Source organism: Rhipicephalus microplus, chromosome 5, assembly GCF_043290135.1.
Source record: "Rhipicephalus microplus isolate Deutch F79 chromosome 5, USDA_Rmic, whole genome shotgun sequence".
Lineage (NCBI taxonomy): Eukaryota > Metazoa > Arthropoda > Arachnida > Ixodida > Ixodidae > Rhipicephalus > Rhipicephalus microplus.
The window spans coordinates 154,318,835-154,345,452 of NC_134704.1; the positions used below are offsets into that span (position 1 = coordinate 154,318,835).

At 45.1% G+C, this 26,618-nt stretch overlaps 1 protein-coding gene across 1 annotated transcript in view; it reads right to left on the reverse strand.

Annotated features, from left to right (window-relative positions):
• LOC119174143 (uncharacterized) overlaps positions 1-26,618 on the reverse strand; it is a 145,155-nt gene that overhangs the window by 44,643 nt on the left and 73,894 nt on the right. The window contains exons 5-6 of the mRNA XM_037424963.2: positions 9,274-9,476; positions 8,065-8,233 (exon numbers count right to left, since the gene is read on the reverse strand). Of these exons, the coding sequence (XP_037280860.2) occupies positions 8,065-8,233; positions 9,274-9,476 (372 nt within the window). The remainder of the gene's footprint in view (positions 1-8,064; positions 8,234-9,273; positions 9,477-26,618) is intronic.

Here is a 26,618-nt window from a genome sequence, read left to right on the forward strand (position 1 = left end):
ATACAGGATCGAAACCCAGAAAGGCAAGAACTTGTGGCTGACGCTCGTGACCGATTCATAATTTCCTACAAGAACAGGTACTAGCATTTGCGCGGATACCACGCCAGATTTGACGTTCACAAAAAATTAGCTGCACACGCAGTGGACCAATGCGCAACATGATTTGGGAAGCGACCATTCTATACTTGAAATAACGGTAAGAGCAGGACCGCGGAAGGCAAAAGGCAGACAACTTGAACTTGTCGACTAGGACAAGTGTAGGAACATCAGAGAGGAGCCCGACAAAATGATACAGAGTATTGAGGAATGGAACGAAAAGATGAAACAAGACGTGGAGGCAGCTACGCAAACAGTGCCATCGCAGGCGCAGCTAGAGTGTGTAGACAATAAGCTTCTCCACATGTGAAAAACTAACGAAGGTTTACAACGGAGGTGAAAACAGCAAAAACACAACCGAACACTTTGTAGAAGGATAGCTAAAATGAACAGGGGTACAGAGCATTACGCGCAGCAGCTGTTCAGGCAACAGTGGGAGAAAAAAGGTAATGACATGGACAACCAGATAGGAATGGTGAAAACGTGTAAAAACCTTTCACATTTGTTAAACCCGGACAGGAACAAGTTGGCAGAAAGCCACAATATTAATTGGTTAATACAAACGTATCAAGGCTCAGAGCAGGATTTCCTCAATGAAATCAAGAAAACATACATCTTTCAAGCGCTTCCCGTTACACACCTTGATCACACAAGGCTGGCAAATGATAATCAAGACAACGAGATCGGTGAGGCAGAAGTGAGGGCCGCCTTGCAAAAACTCAATACTAAATCACCACTTGGACTAGATGGCATAACAAAGAAAACGCTACACACACTTTGGATGATGAGTCCATAACTAAGTAAACTGAATTCATTAACAATTATGCAAGGTAGGACAGATTCTCCAACAATGTAAAGCGGCGAAAATTCTGTAAGCCACGCAAGCGACGGCAGATTGCGAACTTGAGACTCGTATTCCTCATATCTTGCGTTGGGAAACTCATATGCACCCCCACTCACAATGGCAGTGTTCAGAAGGAAGCTCTCAACGCAAGACGCAATGCTACAGCTAAACATCAGATTATAGATAGTCCGGGGACAGCGAGAAAGACCATTTAAGGGTTAGACCTCAAGAAGGCCTTTGATAATGTAACCCACGCCACGGTGCTGAAAAGGGTAAACGATCTAGGACTTGCACAACAGGCGTAAGATTACGTACGTAATTTCCTGACAGGAAGGATGGAAAAGATCATAATAGGGGGCCTAGTTTCAGAGGAAATTGAGATCGGCAGTGCAAGTACGTCGCAAGGTTCGGTATTATCGCTTATATGTTATACAATCTGGTTCTAGTTGGACTGCCGGCCAAGCTCCAAGCAATCGAAGGACTCATTAAAATAATATATGCAGACTAAATCACCTTATGGGTGAGAAATTGGAGTGATGGGCAAATATAAGGAACACTTCAAACAGCAGTCGAAATGGTCGAGCGTTATATGGAAGGTACCGGACTAGCCTGTTTTGCGGGATACTCGGAGCTGTTGTTGTACAGAACCACTCAAAGAGGTCGCAAACCAGCAATGATACTCGCCACAAGTAACGAGACAGCGGAAGAGGCAGCCATAGCGCTCCCAGTAGCCTGCAAGGTCTCGCTCATAGAGAAGAAATACAGTTAATAACATCCAATGGAAAAACCATAACCATAGTCGACAGGATCAGGGTACTGGGCCTGCTCATCGAAGCCAAGGGCAACAATGAAGAAACCCTCAGATGGCTGGGTGCAACTTCAGACCAAATAATGAGTCTCATAAGAAGAATAGCAACTGAGCACAGTGGAATGAGGAAAGAAAACACGATAAGGTTGATACAGACATTCGTGATAAGCAGAATAGTATACGTAGAGCCATACTTGAAATGGCAAGTGGCGGAAAAGAGCAAGTTAGACTGTCTCATTTGAAAAATATTCAAACCAGCAATAGGGCTACCGATTAGCACAAGCACAGACAAACTGCTACAACTTCACCTGCACAATACCATAGATGGGCTCAATGAGGCGCAGCGTACGGCACAATATAACCGTCTGTCTAAGACGTGAGCAGAAAGACATATCTTAGAGCGACTAGGCATAACGTATCACACACATCACGGCGTCAAGGGGACATCCCGAGAGACACCAGGGAAACAATGATAATACCCCTCTTGCCAAAAAACCGGCATCCCCAACGCAATAAAGCCGGCAAGAGACCAGAGCAAAGCAAATACAAAAAAAGTTTAGTAATGAAGAGGACGCACTTTTCGTAGACGCTGCTCGATACAAGCACAGACGGGGGTTTACGGCATAGAGTTTCCTAAAATTACCTAGACACTCTGGCGCTGCGATTTTTCAGCTACCATGGGAATAATGGATAGTGCACACATTTTCCTAGGCATAACGTATCACACACATCACGGCGTCAAGGGGACATCCCGAGAGACACCAGGGAAACAATGATAATACCCCTCTTGCCAAAAAACCGGCATCCCCAACGCAATAAAGCCGGCAAGAGACCAGAGCAAAGCAAATACAAAAAAAGTTTAGTAATGAAGAGGACGCACTTTTCGTAGACGCTGCTCGATACAAGCACAGACGGGGGTTTACGGCATAGAGTTTCCTAAAATTACCTAGACACTCTGGCGCTGCGATTTTTCAGCTACCATGGGAATAATGGATAGTGCACACATTTTCCTAGTCTTCGTACTTGCGGGTGGCGAATCATACTGGCAGCTTCGTTTATTGCTGTGTTTGGTTTTGTTTTGAAAGAAAGATTGAACCATTTTGAACTTCGTTAGCCGACTTGGAAAATAGGTCTAAAAAATAAAATGGTGAAGCGCAACTGCTGAGCATTTGCTAACACTTGTTTCGTAAGAAAACAGCTCTAAGCCACACGAACACACACGGAGCCGAAAGCAGGCCAGAAGTACGAATATTAGACAAATGTGTGTACTACCCATCATTCCCATGCTCGCTGAAACGCCGTGCGTTGCAGCTCCCATAGACACTAGCGCCAGAGTTCCCTCTAGTAAGTATTGTAGGTAACTCTATGGTTTCCGGCAGCCGTAATCGGCAGCAATAGACGCTCTATGACATGCGCGATGATACTCACCACAAGTACCGAGACAGCGTAACAGGGCGCCATAGCACTCGCGGCAGCTCAGACAAACGCAATCGTGATAGTTAGTCACTCTCAAACGGCAGCGAGAAACTTTGCCAATGGCCGCATCTCCCTGGAGGCATTACGCATTCTACTTGGAGGGTGTTGAACAAGCCACAGAAATACATACATTATGAGGCCACTTGCTCACGATCGCGGGGGACAGCAACAAGGGGCTGTACATGGCGCTGCTCGAGGGCTCACCGACCAAGCTGCCCTCTCATGGGCCGCCCCAGCATCCTCCGGTGATGACGGCACGACAGACGAGTCGAAGTGGGAGGACAGAATGACCAGATACATTGACATTATAAAACAATATAGATTACAGAGGGTGTATTTCCGCACCTCACCCAAAATTAACACAAAGACAGTCTGTCGAATGGTGACAGTTACAAACTAGGACGTATCCGAATCCTGCGCTATCGCACACTATATATCCCGATATATACAAAACGAACTTGTGCAACTGTTGTGACCCCAGGGCCACTTTGAAGCATATGTTATGTGAATGTAGAGGGATTAGTGCCCACAACGAGTATGCAGCCTGTAGTGACAGTCTTCCCGCGCGCTGGGAAGCCGCATTGCTCAGCCCCGTCCTCGAACATCAGATGCGGGCCGTCCAGCAGGCCTTGGAAGCCGCCGGGATTCAAGGACTCCTGACCGTAACCTAGGCGGGGCCATTGGGCCACCCAACAACACGCCGCACTCTGAATAAAGCTCTTTCCTCCTCCTCCTGACTCTTCAATACGCGTACATTTGCTTCAAAAATTGTGTTCATCGAGCTAATATTTGTGTTTTTATATCGTCCTAACTTTCGAAAATGACAAGGGACAGAACAAAATAAGTTCAATATTTTTTTCCTCCTAATCAATGCAAAAAAAAAACGAAGTTCACTTTCAGGCCACTGGGGCGTATGTGCAGAAAATGAAAAATAAGCAATCAGGTCTTAAATATCGACTTTCGACCAGAGTTGATTTCGCGTGGGATCACCCAGTGCTGACTATTCAGTTTTATGAACCATACGTATGTACTCCGATGATACAGCCGTCACTTCGGGTTAATGTCAATAGACGTTAGGCGCCATGCTGTGATGCTGATTTTTGTAGGAGTGTACAGGGCTTCCATCATTGCGAGCACCAGCGCTTCATTAACGCTTAACGCTTTTAAATGCGGAGCATTTTACAGTCGCGAGATGTCATGCTTCAGCGTTGTCTGTTGCATAGAGTTTCTCAAAATTAACTAGAGGGCACTCTGGCGCTGCGATCGTTCAGCGACTATGGGAAGGTTGGGTAGTACACACATTCGCCTAGTCTTCGTACTTGCGGGCGGCAAATCGTACTTGCGGTTTCATTTATTGCTGTGTTTCGATTTTGTTTTGAAAGAAAGATTCAACTCTTTTCAGCTTCGTGACCCAATTTGGAAAGGTAATTTAAAAAATAGGGTGGTGAAGCGCAATCGCTGAAAATTTGCTGATTTTTGTTTCGTGAGAAAACAGCTTCAAGCCACACGAACACACACGCAGCCAAAAGCAGGCCAGAAGTATGAAGTTTAGACAAATGTGTGTACTACCCATCATTCCCATGTTCACTGAAGTGCTGTGCATTGCAGCTCCCATAGACACTAGCGCCAGAGTTCCCTCTAGTGTATATTGAGAAACTCTATGGTCTGTGGCACCGTCCACACCTTTATGGCTTGTGTACATTGAGAACCCCGGCCACCGAAAGCGCACCAAATTCGATTTGGCTGCGGCGAGATCCGCCGAATGGGCCCTGTCCGCGCTGATCGCTCTCTTATCGATTTTTGCGGTGTCTGCCGCCGGATCAGCTCACAATAGAAGCGCTAGCTGAGTAATTATTGAACAATGGCGGCCAAGTACGACTCGCTCATCTTGTCACGGGAAAGTATCGTGGACTTAGCGAAATTGCTGAACGAATTGATGCGCAACCACCTCGTCCTATACAACAAACGCGACATAAGCACAAGAACATTTTTCTAAAGGACGACTTGAGAAAAAACATAGGAAGCCGGTTCAGATTTTTGGTAAGTACGAGTACCTGTGCCTAGGTTGCTTTTCTCGGCAAATCATGAGCACCTTGCGATAACGTTGCTTTTCTCGTCAGAGTTGCCACGAGCGTTGAAACAGGCAAAAAAAAAAAATCTAACACTTCACGGGTGCACTGCAGGTGCGAACTGCCGAAGACATCCTGGTAACGGCACATCCATCCCGTGCTACCACCATAGTTGATTGTTCACTCGGCAGATGGCGCGCTATCGTTATTCGGTGAATTCGGCGGTGTGGTTTTTTAACCATGTCTTTTTTTACTCTTAACATGTCATCTGGTGATCTTCGCATTCAGTTTTCCACTCCTAATGGGCTAGGTGCTGGATGGGTGCTCTTTTTTGACGTTAAGATATTAACAAGAACTTTTTTATTGCAGGAATGGGCAATTTTGAACCGTCAAAATAAGATAGCAGACAATCTTATGTGACATTTGACATTGCCAACACACTGCGAGTGACAGAAGGACTTTGTCATTCACTGACTAGGAACGCCCACTTATTATGTGAGCTCACAGAGACATCACTTTCTTGTACTAAGATAGCTTTAACACCATGAAGACGCTCTCTGTTAATGATAAACGTACAAGTTCCAGTACGCAACAGTACCTTTATTTAGACACCATCAGTTTCACCAACTTTACAGAGCAGGCACAACGATGTCAAATACGAGATCTCGTGGCTGCTATTGATGTGATTTGGATCTTTCTCGTTAAGTTGGGATTGGAAATTGTGCAGAGCAGAGTGATGCAGAGAGTTGTAGGTAATTACACGTTGTTCACTTTGAAACTGATACATTCACATGGGATGTCTGTGCATACGTGCACACTGAGTTGTCAGTAAGTGTTAATCTTGCACCCGTCATGTCTATTACATAGAGGCATTCTTTCCCGTGATGGCCCTCCTTGTTTCTTGTCTACTCTTGAGAACAAATGTTTCATTCATTGCAAAAACTGTTCTGGGGTCTTTGAAGATGTCAACGCAACGACTCTTCGAATTGTTTTATGTAACGCCTGCACACTAGGCCTTAGACAGTCTGAGACAGGTGTAACAGAGATGACATTTTGAAATTTTCTAGGAAGATTGGGATTTGCGCTGATCCCGCCTTTGCGTAGCGCTTCCTTCAAATGCAGCAGAGAAGCTCGGTATGCATTGCTTCCGACACAATGGTGTCTCGTCAAGAAGTTGCCACGTTTTCGCGGTGGCGTCAAAATCTCAACGCAAGTAATAGGTTTTTATCATCATCTGATAACCGCTTATAGTATAGTGATGCGTATTCATTAGGACGCATTCATTCTTGATGGCTTTTGGCACTTTCTTCAAAAATATCCTGCTCCACCCTTCGTTGCTTTGATTGAGCTCCTTGCAGTGCATCAATTAGCATTTTTATTAGGTGACTTCTGTCATCTGTTGTTGCTGTTCAATTGTGTTTATGGACTCGCTCACTTTTTTGTAGCAGTCTTTTGCGAGAGTTGTGAACATGGTGTAGGTTGCAATACAAGCTGTTATTGTGCTTGTAGACGACTCAGAGACTCCTCCACGGATTCCATCTGCAGAAGCTTTTCGTGCCTCAAGAGAACTTCCTTCATCTACTTCTCCGTCTAGGCTGCAGAACTAACATTACGAAAAAGGTTCGTTCTTGGCTCGCCATGGAGTTAAACACCCGTCAAGAGAAAAAGCTGCTATGAAGTCTGGACAACGAAGAACTCAATCCGCATGTCCACCTTCAGGTGCACCAAAATGTGGCAGTGGACCTAAGTGAAAATACACCACTATTATTAACCCATGACAGGCGGGTGTCGTCCGTCATTATTTAATTTATTTACTGTATTCCAATATTACTACTTATATTTTCTTCATCTTCTCTAGGCTTCTATATTTTCTTTTTTTCTTTCTAGACTACCTCATGTGTAATATTGCACATGCAGCTACATCGACTAAGGTTTCAATGTACTTGTTGTTGATGATTATACCGCGCTTGGAGACAAGGTCTGAGACATTGTACGAGTGAAAAAAGAGATATGAAAATAGAGGACAACAAGGAAAGAAGGAATAAGATAAATACACAGGAATAAGAACAGTAAAAGAAACGATAGAAAGTGGAAGCGATAATTGTGTAGGGAGAGAGATAGGAACATAAAAACAAAAGAAGATGCAAAAAATCAAGAATAAACAAGCAAACATCTAATAAAAATAAATAGAATAAAGCAAAAATTGAGGAGAGAGCAGCACGCAATAAAATAGAAAAAAATGTCGCTTCGGTACTAACGTAAAACAAGGAAGGGGCGACGCATGAAGCAAATGATTTTTATGTGGTGTTGGCTGCATGTAACACTGTTTTCCTCAGCTGAACATTTACTCCTCAATGCCCTAACACGCTGTCAATTTAAAGATATGTTTGAAGTAGTAGTGTTATAAATGGATTATATCACCATAAAGAGGCACGTTTTGATCTCTGGTTATAGATAAAACAATCGATCACCATGGTAAACTTCTTTGAGGATTCTGGCGCGGTCCCTCAGCGAAATGTAATCTATTTTGTGGCAACGACGAACTTTTAATCCATATTATGCATCTGTGATCTAGTGTCAAGTAGAGAGATTTACCTCCTTCGTTCGGCGCGTACGCGTTCTCAGTGGAGTTTGAAGACTGCCTCGCACGTCGACTTCCCGAGGCCATGTGGTACTTTGCATCTACTTCTCGTATCAATGAATTTATGTGTGTTCTTGATATCAACAAAACAAGTTAAGATACTTTAGAATGAGAGGATGTCAGAACAAACCTTGTATTTATGACTGGTGTCCATAAACTCCAGGGGCGTCAGTGTGGATGGCGTTATGACGCATGTGGTACCGCCCAGGGCAGTCCACATGGTAAACATCATACCTGATTGGTGAGTAATAGACGAGGATGCAAGTAATATGTCTGAACTTGACCAAGGTAGGTGTTGGCTGCAAAATAAATCGATGAAGTGCACACAATTCGGTATATTACGTTTTTACAATTGATTAGAAAAGAAAATTACCAGATTAGGCAGTACGGGGTTGCCTAATACTGAGACACAAGAATTGTCCAAGCTGTGATTGTAGGTGCTGCGGTCTCCAATGAAAAATATTAATTATAAAACAGGTAAAAGACACGACAATTTCAAACGAAGAAAAAGACATTTGAGGTATCCCGGATGCTTTATATTGGGGAGTTACGTGCCACGAGCGTGGACGCGTCCATGAGCACGGCCTTATTTTCTTGTTTTTGCAGTTTTTCTATTCTAAATTCCGCTTCATTTACAAATATGGACATTTACTTATCATTGTTTAGCATACTGTTATATGCTAATAGGGTATTTATTGCATAACACACTAACGGAGGAGAAAGAAAGAAACAAAACCTTGTTGAGCTTCCTGTCATAGAAATCCGTTTAACACGAAAATAAAACGTCTCCTAGTAGATGTAGGTGAAGCTTATTCTACACTGATATGTTTAATTTTATCCAGTGTTTGTTCGTATTTACCAGCTAAAGCACAGTTTATTGTTATTGCATCCCGGTCGATGATCAGTAACTATCCATTCCAACGACTAACGTCCATGATAATTGATTGGTAAATTTTTAAACAATATTTGGTCACATATACCTTGGCTAGCTGTTGCAGGAAATGGTGAGAGCCGCATGAAAAGTGATGATATGGCATTCACGTATCATGACGGCTTAGGTAGTCTATTCGCAGCGTGTTAATAAATGACACTGCCTAATTACAGGGAAACACAACGCGCATTATGTCCTTTGTTGGCCGGCAGTGATTTCGCCTTGTCACTGTGTGAGCGTCCCTGTGAGACAGGTTAAGACTTCGCCTTCTTCCACTGCATTTCTTACACAAAGACAACTGCTTCCCCCGAGTGAAATAACAATTTGCACAGGTAATTTACGTACTGTACCACTGTATGTATGCAGACAGGCGTGGTTATTGTCAATAAAGAACGACTTGTTTCTTACGTTGTACAGTAGAAGGCTGCCACGTAGTTGTAATGCGTTATCTCTGTTCCCTTCGGCAAGCCAGTGCTTCCAGATGTGTAAATAATGGCGAGCACTGTGTCGCGAGGCTTTTCAACGGGCTCCTCCGAGAAGTCTCGCTCGTCTAAGTTCAAGAATTTCAGTGTGGATATGAACCCTGGGGCAGGACCCATACAGAAAATACCCTGGTAAAAAGAAGTTGATAGAAGTCAAGCATGCACGTCATTTCTAAACCACGCAAGCTGCACAACTGTTCATGAGTTTTACCTAAATGACACAGGAAATGTGCACACGGTAAATACCAGTCTTTTTTTATCGCTTGCAACTTTTCAAGCCCCAGGCATGTTAATGACATTACTTTTGCCTTGAAGCCTGTAAGGTTGCTGTTCCAATAGCATGCGGTGTTATAACATGAAGGAGTTTCAATGTACATGGCGATGGAAACCGCTGGTGTTGTGTTCTGAGAACGGTCTACTTCTAAGCTTCAATGCGTAATTGACTTCATCATTTTCATGGTTTGGTGCCATGCGATGCTTGTTATCTATTCTATTTCACTAACGGGAAGAGGAGAGGGTCGCAGTGATGAAATTCCGCCTCCTCTTAGAGAACCCTGGGCATGCCTAGGCTTGAAGCCATTCTCTTACGACTAGCGTATGTAAAGTCAAATTCAAGTGCCAAAGTTACATTTGCTCTCATTTAGTGGTTGTCATATAAAAATAAATATGCCCTTAGCACATCAGGTATCAATTTTTCACATTTTCATTGTAACTTTTTTCTGATGACTTCTTACTTTCCAGTAAAAAGTTGTGGAACCTTTAACAGTGTCATTCAAACAAGCGTTAAATATGCCACTTTTAAATAAATTTTCTTAAAATTTCAAGGGAAAGTTGAAAATCAGGAAGAAATACTTTATTTATCTAAGTTTGTCCTCGCGAGAAAGCAGAGCAATATAAAAAAATGTGGTGTAAATCTGCTCGGCATAATTCTCGATGATGTGGGCAATGAGGAAGAGTGTGTCCAATTGCATGTCCTGCTCCAAACCATTTGCCAAGTACATGTGGTGTATATGCGGAAATGGTGTTTTGAATATCACAGATGAAATCAAGATTATGAAATAGACATAGGTTAGGCATGTAGCGTGTCACCAGGATAACAACTCTCATTATGGGTAACTGACCCTATTCCCAAAAAAGGCAAATGCTTTTGGGGGCAAAGAAAGAGAGAGAGAACACAAGGAGAAAGGCAGGGAGGTTAACAAGGGCTGAGCCCCGGTAGGCTACCCTGCATAGGGGAAGGGGAGAGGAGAAGGAAAGTTATAGAGGAGGAGATAAAAGGTCACTGACTGGGCCGACGCGTAAAAGTTTCACCATCACAAACGATGAAACAGACCGATGTCTTTGAGAAAATGCAGCAGTGCTTTCGTTGCCTTTCGGAAATTAGATGGGCAGTGCCATGGTCCCAATTTTTTCTCGTCAGTGAAATCACTTCTGTCCAGTTGATTTAAAACAGTGCGCGACTGAAGCCTCTCGTTTGCGTGTGCCCGGCAGTAACATAAAATGTGTTCTATAGTCTCATCGACGCTGCAGTCGTTGCACTCCACACTGTCGGCCATCCCTATCCTAAATGAGTAGGCATTGGTGAAGGCTACGCCCAGACGCCGACGGTACAACACTGTACATTCCTCTCTGGAAAGACCAGAGGGTAGCCACAGTCGTAGAGATTGATCGAGGGATTATAGTCAATGATGTGCGAACTGAGATGACTGCCACTTTTGGAGTGCCATGTCCTGCGCCAGCTTAATTAGCTATCTAGCCGAGTCAATCCTAGATAAAAGTACAAACAGAGGGTTTGTTTGTACGTGTGCATTTCTGGCTGCTTCATCGGCGAGGTCAATGCCGGAGATACCGCAATGTCTTGGTATCCACTAGAACACAACGGTGTGTCCTTGTTCTGTCGCATAGTGCAGCATTTCTCTGATCTCGCATACCAGTTGTTCATACGACCCGCGATGAAGTGCCGACGAAAGACATTGTAGAGCCGCCTTGGAGTCACAGAATACCGCCCATCGATTAGCCGGTTGTTGCTTGATATAATCGATGGCACCTCGCAGGGCAATCATTTCCGAGCCAGCCGAAGTGTTCACGTGACAAAGTTTGTAAGTGATGTTCATGTGTCGCGATGGAATGATGGTGGCGCCGGTGGAGCTAGTCTGGGTGGTAGATCGATCTGTGCATACATGGATTCTGTCAGCGTAGAAACTGTGTAAACAGTTCAGAGTCAATTTCTTCAAGACCAAGGCAGGAAGGACTTTTGTATTTCTAATTCCTGGGACGGAAAGGCGCACGTCGGGTTGTCGTAGGCTCCACAAGGCGGACGGTGAACGCGCTAAGGGCCTAAAACCGGATGGTAGCGAAGCGCGTAGAAAGCTGACGACCTTAGAGAACGACGCCTGCGGTCGTTGTTCTTGCAGAAATGTCACATGGCTGGATACCATCCGTAAAATGTGCCGAATATATGCTCTCAGCACATCAGTTGTGACGTAGGTCGTAAGTGAATGATCCCGAGCCAATATAACTGTTCCAGCGGTTGAGGTAGTTCGTGGTAGGCTGAGACAAACACGTAGTGCCTGTGCTTGAACGCTCTGAAGTGCTCGAATGTTTTTATTGCAAGTTTTAGTATGCAGAGGAGAACTGTAGCGCAGTACACCAATAGAAAGTGCTTGGTAAAGCTGCAGCATGGAACTCAATGAAGGACCCCATCTTTTTTCAGCGATGAGTTTCAGGACGTGGGCAATAGATACCAGTTTTTCTTTCAAGCTAGTCACGTGAGGGCGCTTGGAGAGGTCGTGGTCAACAATGACATCTAAAAAACGATGGCTACACTTGTAAGAGATAAGCTGGCCATTAATGCCTATCCGGTAGATTGTCATCGCCTTGCGCGTGAGGGCCACCAGTGCATATTTTTCTGTTGAAATTGCTGGCCTTGTGTGCGAAGATAGTCAGATGCTTGCGACGCTGCCCTCTGTATTCTTGCTCGAACTTGTAGGTGTGTCGATGCAGATGCCCAGACACAGATGTCATCAGCAAACATTGAAACACTGACTGTTTCAGAAAGAGCTTCCGCCAGGCCAAGCAAGGCAAGATAGAAAAGAATTGGGCTTAAAACACCACCTTGCGGAACACTACGGCTCATGTGGTAGTCTGAGGTCAGCCCATCTTCAGTATATACAAAAAAAAAGGATCTTTGTGTCAGGTAGCTTCGGATCCATCGAAACAGTCGCCCTCCCAGTTCAATTAACAGCAGTGTGTCTAGTATAGCTTGATGGGAAACGTTGTCATATGCACCTTTCACATCAAGAAAGAGCGCAAGTGCTAGTCGTTTCTTAAATATCTGCTGTTCTACTGATGACACCAAATCAATGACGTTGTCAATCGATGAACGGCCTCGTCGAGATTGCGCCATGGAGTCGGGGTAAATGTTGTCCCGTTCAAACAACCATTCCAGGCGAGTGAGAATCATGCGCTCCATGAGTTTCCCAACGCAGCTGGTGAGAGCAACAGGCCGGTATGATGTCAGCATCAGAGTGGATTTCCCTGCTTTTATAAGTGGCACAAGACGGCTCCGTTTCCATTCTCTAGTTACGATAGCATCTTCCCATGACCGATTAAATAAATTTAGCCGTTTCCGTCTAGCTGCTTGGCCTAAGCGACGCAGAGCTGTACACGTTATCTCATCGGTCCCTGGTGATGAAGAACGCCTACGCAGTGTCAGTGCAGCTTCCAGCTCTTCCATAGAAAATGGAGCATCCATACTTATATCTCGTGGACAGGGGATATTGCATAAAAGCACACCGGAGAATACGACTGCCCGCTGATGATGTTCGTGCAAAAATACTCTGCAACGTCAATTTCACGGTGGTTGAGACGAACTGTGAGAGCCTTGAAGGAATGACGTTGCATGGTGCCTGAGTGAAGACCCTGTAGAGTGCTCCATACATGAGACAATGACTTGCGTGGGTCTAATCAATCACAAAGGCTTTTCCATCTTTGATCCTGTAGCTTGTCCATGCGGTGTTGTATTTCTTTCTGCACACGCCTTGCCACTTAGAGATCAAGAATCGATTTGGTACACCTGTATCTTCTCTCAGCACGTCTACGTAACGCCCGAAGCCTTTATAATTCGATGTCAAGCTCTGTGCGCTTCTGTGAGCGTGTGAAGCGGCGCGTACAATTTTTCATTGCATCTGCAATTACTTCTTCTAACCCGCACGAGGAATCATTTCTGCACATGTCCTCCACTTGATCTTCATAAAGTGTCCCGTCTATATACCGATTGACCGGTGACGACGAAATCTCTTGGCCATCAATGCTGACATAAGTCGGGATGTGGTCGCTACCATTGGTTTCGATATCTGTAAACCACCGCACTTTTGAAGTGAGGCCACACGACACCAGTGTCAGGTCGAGGCCGCTGCTGTACGTCGTTCCTCACAAGTATGTCAGGCTACCATTACTCAGAAGGCGCAGGTTGTGGTCTGACACAAACGATATCAGTGAGTGCCCGTTCTAGTTTGTCCTCAAGCTTCCCTATAGTGGATGATCTGCATTGAAATCATCTGTTTTAATGCAAGGGTCTGGAATAGCTGCCATAATGTCTGTTAATCTCTTACAATCGAATGGACTTGCGGGGGATATATATACGCCAATAAGTGTAAAAGACAACCGCTTCTTTTTCAGAGTAATGCATACGTACTGGTTGTCATCATCTGGCGGTATAGCATGGGCGAAATAAGTAAGGTCCTTGCGAATGTAAACAATAACTTTGCTGCTACTTCCATTTGTGGTTGAGGTGAAAGACTCGTATCCTGATATTCTTATAGTCGATGAGTTTGGCTCACAGATTACCATTATCGGGAAGCGGTTTTTAAACACAAACTGCCGGAAATCCAATATCCGGGACCTCAGGCCTCTCACATTTTATTTAAATATTAAGGCAATTTGAATATTATCTGCAAACGATGGCTGTTTCCATTGATAGGCAATGGTTCTGCTGTTATTCTTAAACAATGGACTTCTGAAGGCTTGCTAGAACTGGGCTGATGGTATCCAGCAGCTGCAATGAGCTTCGTGCTATTGGTGTTTTCACCCTCTCCACGGACACACGAATGGTACTCGCGAGCGAGCTGACCATGGCGACTATTTGTTCATCCTCCTCTGCTGGTTTAGAGAATTCGGACAAGGAGTGTTTCACTGCTGAAGTCTGATCCCGCTCTCTAGTGGCGTGTAGTCGAGGGAGTTCTGGCCAGGCGTCGGCTGTGTCGCTGTTGGCGGCTTCTTTATCCTTCTCCCCGACTGCACTTGTTCTGGGAGACAGACGTGGATGCGACTTTGAGTGCGGTTCACGAGACAACGGTGTCTTGGTTGTCTTGGAGTGCTGTCAAAAACGCGATCGTCATCGTCTAATAGATGTGGCTGCTTCCCGGTGAGACGAGTGATACCAAACCATTTTCTTCAGCACTGCCATTTCTCTTCGAATAATCGGACAATTCTTCGAAGATGCATCGTGAGGCCCGTCACAATTCGAACATTTCGGAGTATTGGATTGACATGCGCTACTGGCGCGAGGTCTAGTGCATCGGGCACAAACGGTGGTGTTCTTGCACACGCTGCTCATGTGACCCAACTTCGTATATTTTCTGCACTGAAGTGGCCTCAGCACGAATGCACGAACAGCGTCCCTAAAGTGTCCCACCTTCACGTGTGATAGCAAGGTTTCACTCTTGAATAGAATATTCACGCAACGGGACGTGCCGACACGAAAAACACTTGTTATGATGGTGCCTTCTGTAGCGGGCTTGATCAGGATTGGCAAGTATGTGTTGACAATGGTCTCGTCAACATCATAAATTACTTCAGCGATGACTTCATGCCGAGCGGTATGTCAGAGCGGACTGCCATGCCATTCAGCCCTGTGACCTTGTGCAATATGTCCAGCGCAGCCGTGTGGTTAACTTCAATGGCTAGAAGATTCTTGCGCGTGTTCACTCTAACGTCTTTGATTTCGTTTGGCACCAGTGCTTCCAGTTGTGCAGACACGGCTTGCCTGTTGAGGCGCCTTATATTGTGCGTGGCGAGAACTGACATGAACAGCAGGGTGAATACCTCGACATTACGCAAAGGTCTTATGGTGGACGCACTCAAATCGGATGGCGGGCTCAGAAACCGTCTCTCTGCCTTTCGGCTCCTCACCAGCTCGAAGGTGTCCTCACCGAACTCTTCACTGCTGACATAATAGGTCATACATAGTATCGTCACTGTCAGTGTCGCTCTCGGCACCGTTGCGCTTCCTGGAGGCCGCTTCCGCGGGATTCGTGGGGTCTGCCGGACGCTCGTGTGACTCCATCTCCATCGCATGCCAGCAGGAACCCGCTCTTGGCTGGTGAAAACAATGTTATCCACAAAAATAGAAAAACTGGGGGACTCGCCGTTCTGACAGAGAGTCACTTCGTCTTCTTGGGGCCACAGAAAGTTGGGTGTGCCAATGAGAATAAGAAGAATGCGGGTACAACATGCCAGCAGAGAGCAAAGAACCGAGTTGATTAGCACAAAATGAGATAGGCCTTGCAGCGGGCGTAATCAGGCTTATGACAATGAGAATGTTGATGATTTCAAGGATCTTTTCAATCTTGCCGATAGTAAGAGTTATTGTAATAGCGTTATTTGTACTAGTTTCCACCTTTGTCGTTCTTGAGACTACGTCTTATGTTTTACTTTTGGAAAATTCAAGTATGAGTGCGGTAGTCTGTATAAGAACGCAAGCAAATGACTGAGGAATATTTATCGCAATTGATCTCTTTTACATAACATTCCGCTCCGCTTGAACTACTGCTATAGGAAAAAAACAGTGGAATGCTCTTAGAGGTTCTTGTTTGGTCACTGTTGTCCATAGATATAATTGAACGGACTGCCATTTGAAGAGTTCATTGAATTATTGGCATAAAATGGGACCTCAATGTTATAACGTACCTTTACGACTTTATTGATTTGGTGATTACTGCATCCGCTTACTTTAGTAATGTTTTTTCGAACGTTTCTTCTTCAGGACCTCTGAAGAAAGTATTCAGCCAAAATGGCTGTTTATTCGAGTCAAGGTGTCCTGCGTGCGAGCCCCTTATTCCACGACTAAGCCACGCCGGTGCTTCAATCACTCTTTATATATCAGATATTTCTACCTATGTATACCGATTTAAAAAAAAACAAATTCAGTGCACACTGGGGTCAAACGTCTACCTAAATTACTCCTGTTCTTGAAAGCCGACAAAATGTCGAGGCATTGCGAGGAAAGCAATCTTCGGCGGAATACCACGGCCGGAATCAACATTCACATATGCTGGCGTTCACAATCGGAGTATCAGAGCTGAAATAAAAGACCGATATCAACTCCTAATGAATTTTGAAGAATATTTAGTTGCCAGAATTATTTTAAATCAGTATCGAGTACACATGTTTAGTCCCAATTATAAGGTCGCGCCCGCCACACCTGTACGAAGAAACCGTAATGATCTCAATGACTAGCATACGTGCATCCTTGAGGACATTTGTGGAGCCCACCTCGCTGAAAATAGTGACACGCAGTAGTTCTTTTCTAAATGTTTCATTGATAGTGAGGCCAAACACGAACAATACTGCTATAAATAACATATATTTCTGCTTGTTACACATACTAACGACTCTCGTTCTCATTGAACAGAAATGTCCGGCCATAACATTCTGTTTTTCTACTGTTATCCCAATCGTCAAACCAATAGAGGGCTTCTTTCCGTTATTTACCTCAACGTTATCAGAATTGCTCCGTTTGAAAACTTCGCCGGAGAGGCGGGCTGCGTGGCGGTCACGAGAACTAGTTGCGCTGCAGTACAATCTTCCTCTAGCGACGCGGGGCGCGCGTGTTGTGATCGGCGGCGGCGACGTGCAAGCGGATACCATGAATGGTGCGCTGTATTCCCACGTCACTTCTTGGACTGTTGTAAGTGCGAATGCACTTTATAAGCGACCCTGAATCCGCCGTCTGCGGTGCGCCTTCTCCTCTCTCCTAGAAACGGCGCCAGAAGCGGAAAGGAGCGTCTGTAGCAACATCGCAGCGACGTCACACACCACGTGATTGCGCGCGCTCCACCCTCCGCTCCGTGGCGGCGCGCGCCCGCGCAGCCATGACCTGCTCGACATCGGCAAGTCGTCATAGGTATGGATCCATCGCAGGCACCAACCCCGACGGCGATACCTCCAACAACGAGTACAACGCAATCGAATGCGAGCATTGCACGCGTCGTTGCAGATGTCGCGCCGGGTGAAGACAAGGCAGTGCGGCGAAGGGCCCGTGATGCCGAGCGCAAGCGGGTGAAGCGGGCCGCGCAAATAAACATCATTATAGTGCGAATTTACTCTCACATATACGCTTAAACTTACCAAGATTTCCTAAGAGGGTCTATTGGCTCCTGGGAATCGCAATGTGATCACACGGGGGAGTTTACGTTAACTCACTGGCGAATGTCAACGGATTTTAACTTTACTCCCCCTCATAGCATCACCCCATGCATTCGCACTTAACCATGTTTACCCTCGGGGAAATGCTTGGAAGTTTTTTGTTGTTTTTTTGGCACTGCGCAGTTTATTGGACGAAAACGCGTCTTTCATGTTTGAGGCGTTGCGAGGAGGATAAGATTTATCTACATTGAGGTACGCGGACTAGCATTGCGCCAGTCTTCAACAGTGGCGACCGCATTGACGACTCCGCTTCACGCAACTTGTTAGTTCGTTTATATGTTTATTCATTTATTTATTTTTTTGTGTAAACATGGTTACACAGTGGCATGGGCCAACATAAATGCTGCTATAAGCAGCTTCAACACCTCATATATGTAGCCTCTGATCTCTTTCGCCCTGCGGTGACGGGCTAGCAGACGAACGACCGTAAGCAAGTTTGCTGTCCAGCCTTGCACGTTACACGAGAGAGTTCATATGGTAGTGCAATTAAAATTTATTATTATTATTATTATTATTATTATTATTATTATTATTATTATTATTATTATTACATGCAGTGGCATTTGGTGGATATGGCAGAGTATTATGTATATTGTGTCGCAACAATTACGCAGCACTTACAAACACAACAATTAGAAAAGTTCGAGAACACTTGAGCTTGGCCTTCAAGAGTAGACTGAAATAGCGTAACTGGGTCCTGTGCGAATCCTCTTCTCAATTACTAACCGAAATTCGGCATCGGTGTATGCCTGAACTATGCCGTGAGGGAACGAATGACTGTGCGTGCAACACTGGCCGTTACAAGCTATCGTAGAATGTCTACAGCAAGTACGGTTACGAAGTGCCCACTGCGCCATAATTGTTCCATTTGCGAATCAGCAAAGGGGCCTTTAAAACTTCGTAAACCAATGGGCGAACATAGGTTTCAGCGCTCTGTAACGGCTGGGCCTTTCTAACACCCACTCGTTGCACATTTCACATTTTTAAACGCGATTCTACACTTCTACTACTTAATATTGCGTTGATTGAATAAATTCCTTCTACTATTCTTATTGGAAAAAAATGAATGGTGGGCATAGTGTAAACCACAACCCACCATTTTAGTGGATTGACATAGTGGGTGAATACTTGAAAATGCCCACTATGGTGTATGGTGGGATATGGTGGGTGCTTTAGTGCCGCCAACGCATGAGCTTGAAATGGCGTCAGAAACACCATGACAAGCTGCCACAAAAAATTAAAAAGAATTCTACAAAAAACACACATTCCCCCCCAAAAAGTCAGGCTACCACAAAGGATCGAACGTGCAACCTTCGGATTGCCATTGGGAGACACTAATTACAGTGCCAAACTTTTTTCTCTTTACCAATATGTATCTAATGTGTTAAATAGCTCGTTCATATACGAACTTACAGTTGAACTTTAGTTTTGTTTGTCGAGTACTCAACATCGATGAGATCTCCACCTGCTACTAAAATTCGCACTTTATTAAACACTAGCAACTCCTGCCTGTAACGATTGACACTGTGATAATGGCACCAGCGCTATGTTTTTGTTACAATTCACAACCGCAAGAAAAAAAAAAACAAGTGGACTGGGGTGCAGGTACAGTTTACCGGCGGGGTCTGCCAAGTTTATTATCTGTTTCTTGCTCGTTCCAAAGGTTGACATCTGCTCACGCTTTATGACGCCTGTAGGCTCATTTCATAGGTACGCCCACCTAATTTGATTGATTGAGTATTGGGGCGCTTTTCGCGCGCAACGTAGAGTGAAGTCGTGCCAGTGCACTGCTGTAGCTCTATCGTTAGCAACAACTACATAACTTAGCCAAAACGAACGCAGTATATTGGTTCAGCAAGCATATTGGTTCAGCAAGCATATGAATTACCAAGTCTGTGTTCTCACGTGAGAGCCAGAGAAGTGCCGGCTAGTGCGACCGGCGGCTGTCGGTGAGGAGAGACATACGTTCTCTCGGAGTGCTGGAATCGCGTCGCATCGATGTTGGTTGCTTCTTGCGCGGACACCGTCCACAATGATAAATCTTTCATTTAGGTTAATTTATGCCACATCTGTGCTGTATTGTCATTCTTATTCGTCGGAATCCTGTATTCTGAAACCCAGAAGTGCGGGTAACAAAATTGTACGGGCTCGGTCGGTAGGCCTAACCTTTGGTGGAAATCATGCTCGTAGAACAAGTACTGTACAGATCCCAGCCAAGTACACTATATATTTGCCCGCCATTATAAGCCCACCCATCATCTGCTTACTGCTTCCCAGCATTATCGCAATGATGGGCAGTGATTGCAATGATTGCAATGATGATGGGCAATGATTGCTCCAATCTGCTCACAGAACTTCATCGCGCATAAATCACAGCAGGCCCATTGCACGCATAAATGGCCGGACGACAGCATTTATCACCTCATTTTTTCCTAATGCAATAGCCCTCTGGAATGCCTTACTGGATGACTCCGCTCCATGCGCCGACAGGGAAATGTTCCGCGCAAAACTAAACGAACATTTTTTCAAGCCTCTCCCCTGATAATCTCAACTACTTCGTGTTTATCGCCAATCGTTTTAGAATTGTACTTAGTTTTGCTCTGCAATTGTTTAACATATGTAAAACATTGTGTATTCTTTTTTATCTTGTTCTAGTTCGTTCATGTGATTTCTGATTCCTGTCTCCTGCGTAAACTTATTTGCTTTTATTCATTTATTTATTCATTTACCTATTATTATTTTTCCTGTTGAACATTGTACCCTATCCTGTTACTTGTCCCCCTTATGTAATCTCTTCGAGCCTTTAAAGGCAAAATAAATGAAATGAAATGAAATTGAAGAGCTTCTCAGCTTGGTACACCATGTGGTCCGCCATAATAAGCACCACCCATTATCTGCTTAATGCTTCCTAGCATTATCGCAATGGTGGGAAGAGCTTCTCAGCTTGGTACGCCATGTGCCCCACCATAACAACCACCTCCCATCATCTGCCTAGTGCTTCTCAGCATTATCGCAATGATGGACAAATCCTTTCATGATTTCCAACTATCTAGCCTCTACTTCCCACCATTGTTTCCACTTTACTCATCTTCTGTACACTATGCCACCCAGTATGTCCAGCATATCTACCATAACTTCCACCATACCCACTATTATTTCCACTATGCCCACCATGTTATTCAGTATCCACCATGGTAGTATTTCCAAAACAAAAGAGGTGTAAACATAAGGCCCCGCTTTTTTGGCTGGACACAATACTAATTTGAACTTCTACTACATAAAATTAATATTTTTTCCCAAATCAGTTTCAACCATCGGCGTGTCTCTGTGGTGCCTCTACCTGATTGCCACGTAGAGAGCCTTGGATAGATTTTCACTCGTGTGAAGTTTTTTTTTTCATTTGCAAGTTTCTTGATTTTTTTCGTCGCGGACAAGATGATGTCTGCTCGCCCACAGCCAGAGACGTTGACAGCGATGCCAACACCCTAATTTCTGCGAAATGAGCCTATTAAAGCTATCATATTCAAATAATATTAACGCCTAAAATTATACATTTATAAATATAAGTGTAGAGACAGTCGTTTATCCTACAACCTATTTGAGAGCATGATTGATTGATTAATGGGGTTGAACGCCCCAAAACAACGATATGAGAGACGCCATAGTGGAGGGCTCCGGCGATTTCGACCACCTGGGGTTCTTTAACGTGCACAAAATTTTAAGCACACAGGCCTACATTTCCGCCTCCATCGGAAATGCAGCCGCCGCAGCCGGGATTGGATCCCGCAACCTGCGGGTCAGCAGCCGAGTACCTTAGCCACTAGACCACCACGGCGGGGCAATTTGAGAGCATGATAAAAAAACCTACTGAAAGGTAGTTCTAACTTCCAAAATTATTAACCCGGGAGGGTGACCAGAAGATCGAAAAACATTAACACCATTTTACTGTAGTAACACTTTTATATCAGTCATAGTAAAGTTAATCAATTGCATGCCATCATTTATACTCGATTGGGGTATAAAACAATGAATGTTGAACGTGACAGACCTCCGAAAAACTCCGGCGTGATTCAGACGGTGGTACCAAGCTTTGTGTCGCAAAGATAGACAGCTCACAACCAAAGCACTCTGTGTGAGAATGACGACATCGTAATGCACTACCGTCATTACTTGCTGGACAACAAGTTTTAATCTGACGTGATAAGTGGGATTTCGCGTCCGGTACCGATACAAGCATGTTCCGAGCAATTCAACCGCATATGCTGAAGGTGGAATGTTCATAACCAAGGCACCCACCATGGGTGTACTGGCAGTAGCCCACCATGCGTGTACTGCGTCTGTAGGTGCCTTCGTGAAAAATGAATAAATGACAACGTGCAAAAAGGGCGTCTAGCATCTCTCACAAGTACCCCTGAAGCAGGTGCGCCCAAACGAAACAAAAGTGCACTCATTCAGATAAGGTGTTTTTGAAAAGGCTGCTTAGATCATCCCTCACGCGACCTTCTTTCTGCAATAAAAGTAATTGAGAAAACTGTCAAGAGGCTTTTCATGAAAACTCTCTGATTGATGACCTCTTTTGGATCGTGCTTTAAAAGCTGCAGTGACAGCCACTGCATCTTTCGAGTTATACCGCTCATCAGAAGAACGTGAGGGTTATGTTTTACGTTGTTCGTGAATATTCGCTTTTTTTTGGTTTTGGAAGAAAATCAATCAGAAGCTTTCTGAAAAGGTTGAAAGTGCGAGCAAAGAGATAAAGTTGCTGTAACATTTTGCACTCTTTTCTCGATTGGTAGCCGTCGTGAAGACTTGTCTGATGAACAGTGTACACAGGTACTGTTTCTTGAAGAAAGTCTTCAATTTTTAAATTATAGTAGGAAACATGAGCACTGTTTTTACAGAGCATTTTTGTATATCAGTGAGCCATCTTGTTTGAGGCTTTTACACACGTGTTTCACCATTTTTTGTCTAGGCGAGATGACAGTGGTAAAAATGCTGGTGGTTGTCACACAATTTTTACGCTGAAAATTCTCATTAACGTGAAATTTCCCGTACTTGGACGTTAAGCCGAATGCAGACAGCGTACATATAGGCAGGACATCGATTCTTAGCCAACTTGCAATGAGCGATACATCCGGGCCAATCTATACAGGAGACCTTGTCCAGTTCACAAATGGGACGCGAGAATGTCGTCTGGAAGCGCGTGATGAATGGTTAAGTTCGATAACAGTGCCACAGGGAAGCCCGCGCCTGGAACAGTGCCACGAAGCGCCGCGGTACGCCTTCGTAGCAGATGATTCACCGAGAGTAGCACAAGGTAAGACTGCAGCACCACTAGTTCTCGCGACCACTGTTCGCCACAACCTTCCCCGCAGGGGCGCCTGCGCAAGTAGGCGTTTGGTGTGTAGCGACACCATGAACCCGAGCGAACGGGGGAGTTTCTACTCCCTCCCACGCCTAGCCGTGCGTGGCTTTGCCGTGTCCGGGGAAAGGGGATCCTGGGGGTTGAGCCGACGCTGGGTGATTGGACCTTTAAGGCCCCCCCGGCAGAGGCAACACACCCCTTTGGCCCCGGCTTCACGTAGACGGCACCCCTGGGCTGACCCACTCAGGGGAAATCGGCAGCCGCCTTTTCCTACCTCTCTCTCTCTACATCTTCGTCTTTATCTCCCACTATTTGTCTGTCCTGTGTACTACTCTCTTCTGCCTACTTCCAAACTTCCTGGCGGCTAGGGTTAACCCTGTGCAAATGGCCTACCTTGGTCTAGGCGCATAGGATTATAGTAGCGTTGTACGGCTGGCGTCTGCAGGTTTTAACATCCGCAAACTTGTAGCGTCCCCTCGTTGGGCTCCGTGGTGGGTGGCCGCCAACGCTTCTGAAGAAAATTAAACTGGAATGCATAGAGCGTTTCCCTTGTTAAGTGATCGTACCGCCTAAAGCTCGTACGCACCGAAGATTTTGGCTTTTTCAATCGATCAAATGAAATCTTTCCCCATTTTCATGTTATACATAGTGAGATAAGCAGCAAGCAAGCCAGAACTGTATCCCCCTTTGTAGTGGCCAGATGTCTCACAGAAACTCTTGGAGCCGGGTACAAAGTTACCAAAATGGCCAGCAGAGACCTCCTCCTTGAAGTTCGAGAAAAAGAACAGTTTGAAAAGCTACAGAATCTTTCAACTTTTGGTGACACTCCCATCACTGTAACGCCACACAGATCTGTGAACACAACGCGTGTGTAGTATCTGATGCTAATTTGCTCGGCTTGACCGAAGAGGAACTTCTGGAGGGGTGGAAGAGTCAGAATGTGACCAATGTACAAAGAATCATCATAAGAAGAGCCAACATGGTAACACCAACGAAACACCTAATACTCACGTTCGCTTCCAGTAATCTGCCAGAAAGTATTCAAACAGGGTACACTAAGACGTCGATCAGACCATACATACCTAACCCACTTCATTGTTTTAAATGCCAGAGGTACGGACACGGCTCACAAAGCTGTCGTGGTCACCAAATTTGTGCACAATGTGGAGTGTCAGGCCACAATTCTGACAATCGCGAAGAACCATCACACTGTGTGAACTGTGGCGGAAAGCATGCCGCATACTCATGGTCTTGCTCATTTTGGAAAAAAGAAAAAGAAATCATCACATTGAAAATTAAAGAAAATCTCACATTCAAGGAAGCAAGACGTAGAGTGTCGCCATTTTATGGCGCTACATATGTTGATGCGGCGCGTCCGGGGGCAACGCCGCACCAGCCCTCGCCACTCCTTCGGCCAGCGCAGAGCGAGCCGTCGGCTGTGGCGCCTGCCCCCAAGGCGGCAGTAGTTCAGTCTACTCCGCCTCCTAGCGAATTGAGGCCGGAGACTCCAGGGTCCTCTGGTCACAAGGCCTCCCCTCACCAGGCGAGGCCCAAAATCCGAGCCACTACCTCGCATGTGCGGGCACCCAGTGCCTCTGAGGGGGCGATGGACACAACGGTACCCTTGGTACCAAAACTGCGGCGCGGCTCCTTGGAGCGCGCCAAGAAAAATAAAAAACCAATAACGGGGCCGGACGACCGTCCTGCCACCTGAATTAACGAGCTAACTCCTACACAGGATACTCTTTGTACACACAGCAGCACCGCTCTTGTTTAAATATGCAGACAGAAATATTACAGTGGAACATCCGAGGCCTTCTCCGAAACCTCGATGACTTACAAGAACTCCTCCATGAACACAATCCAAGAGTGCTGTGTGTACAAGAGACACACTTAAAACGAACAAACAGAAACTTTTTACGTAACTACATAATCTTCCGAAAGGATAGAGATGATGCCATGCCACTATCTGGTGGTGTAGCGGTTATAGTCAGTCAAGGTATAGCATGCACACAATTACCTCTTAAAACTTCCCTCGAGGCGGTGGCTGTCTGAGCAGTTATTCTAAACAAACTTGTCACTGTCTGCTCTTTGTACATACCTTCGCACCACCGTCTTGAAAAACTTCAATTCCAGTCTTTAATAGACGAACTAACTGAACGTTATCTGGTCCTTGGGGGACCTGAACGCACATAATGGTCTGTGGGGTGACTCCCGCTGTGATGCACGAGGTTGTCTCATTGAACGATTCCTCATTTCATCAGGTGCTTGTCTGTTGAATAGGAAAGAGGCAACATACTATAACCTTGCCAACAAAACTTACCCTTTCATAGACCTCAGTATCGCATCTCCTTCACTTGTACCATTACTTCAGTGGAAAGTCATAAATAACCCATACGGAAGTGACTATTTTCCTTTAGTTTTGAGTACACCAATAGTATATGAATGTCCTCCACACGTTCCCAAATGGCTGGTAAACAAATCCGACTGGGAACAATTTCAAAAGCTTACACACCTAAATTGGACTGACATATGCGGATTAGGCATAGATGAAGTTGTGCAGTACTTCACGGCCTTTCTTACTGACACAGCAGCCAAGCGCATTCCACAAACATCTGGACTGCCCGGCAAACGACATGTCCCGCGGTGGAACACTGAGTGTCAGAATGCGCGAAAGGAACAGAACAGGGCATAGAGGTTGCTGCAGAACTCGCCGACAGCGAAAAACCCTGAGAGCTTCAAGAAAATAAAATCTCGAGGCAGGAAAACGCGTCGGCAGGCCAGAAGAGAAAGCTGGCAGAAGTTTTTGTCAGGGATCAATTCATACACACAGGAGGCTAAAGTCTGGAACATGGTTCGTAGGGTAGCAGGAAGAAAAGTACACTCACTCCCACTCGTAACCACTCAGGGTGATACCTTGGAAGATCAGGCAAACTTCCACGGTGCACACTTTGAACGGGTATCCAGCTCATCCCACTATACTGACACTTTCCAAAAATCCAGAACAAGAATAGAAAAGCAGAAACTCGAACACAAATCCACTAGATACGAGGCATATAACCAAGCCTTCAGTCTAGCTGAGCTCCGAACATCTCTAAACTCCTGCAGTACTTCTGCCCCAGGGTCTGACCGTGTGGTGTATGAAATATTAAAAAACCTACCAGCAGAAACACGAAAAATCTTACTTTGTTTGTACAATGCTACCTGGTTTTCTGGCACTATCCCTACCTCCTGGAAAGAGGCTATTATTGTTCCCATTTTGAAAGAGGGCAAGGACCCTTTTTTAGCTACAAGCTTTAGGCCTATTGCAATTACAAGCTGCTTGTGCAAAGTCTTCGAAAAAATGACAAACTGCCGACTTGTACAGATCCTTGAAACAAACAATTTGCTCGACCTATTTCAGTGCTGGTTTCGAGAAAGTA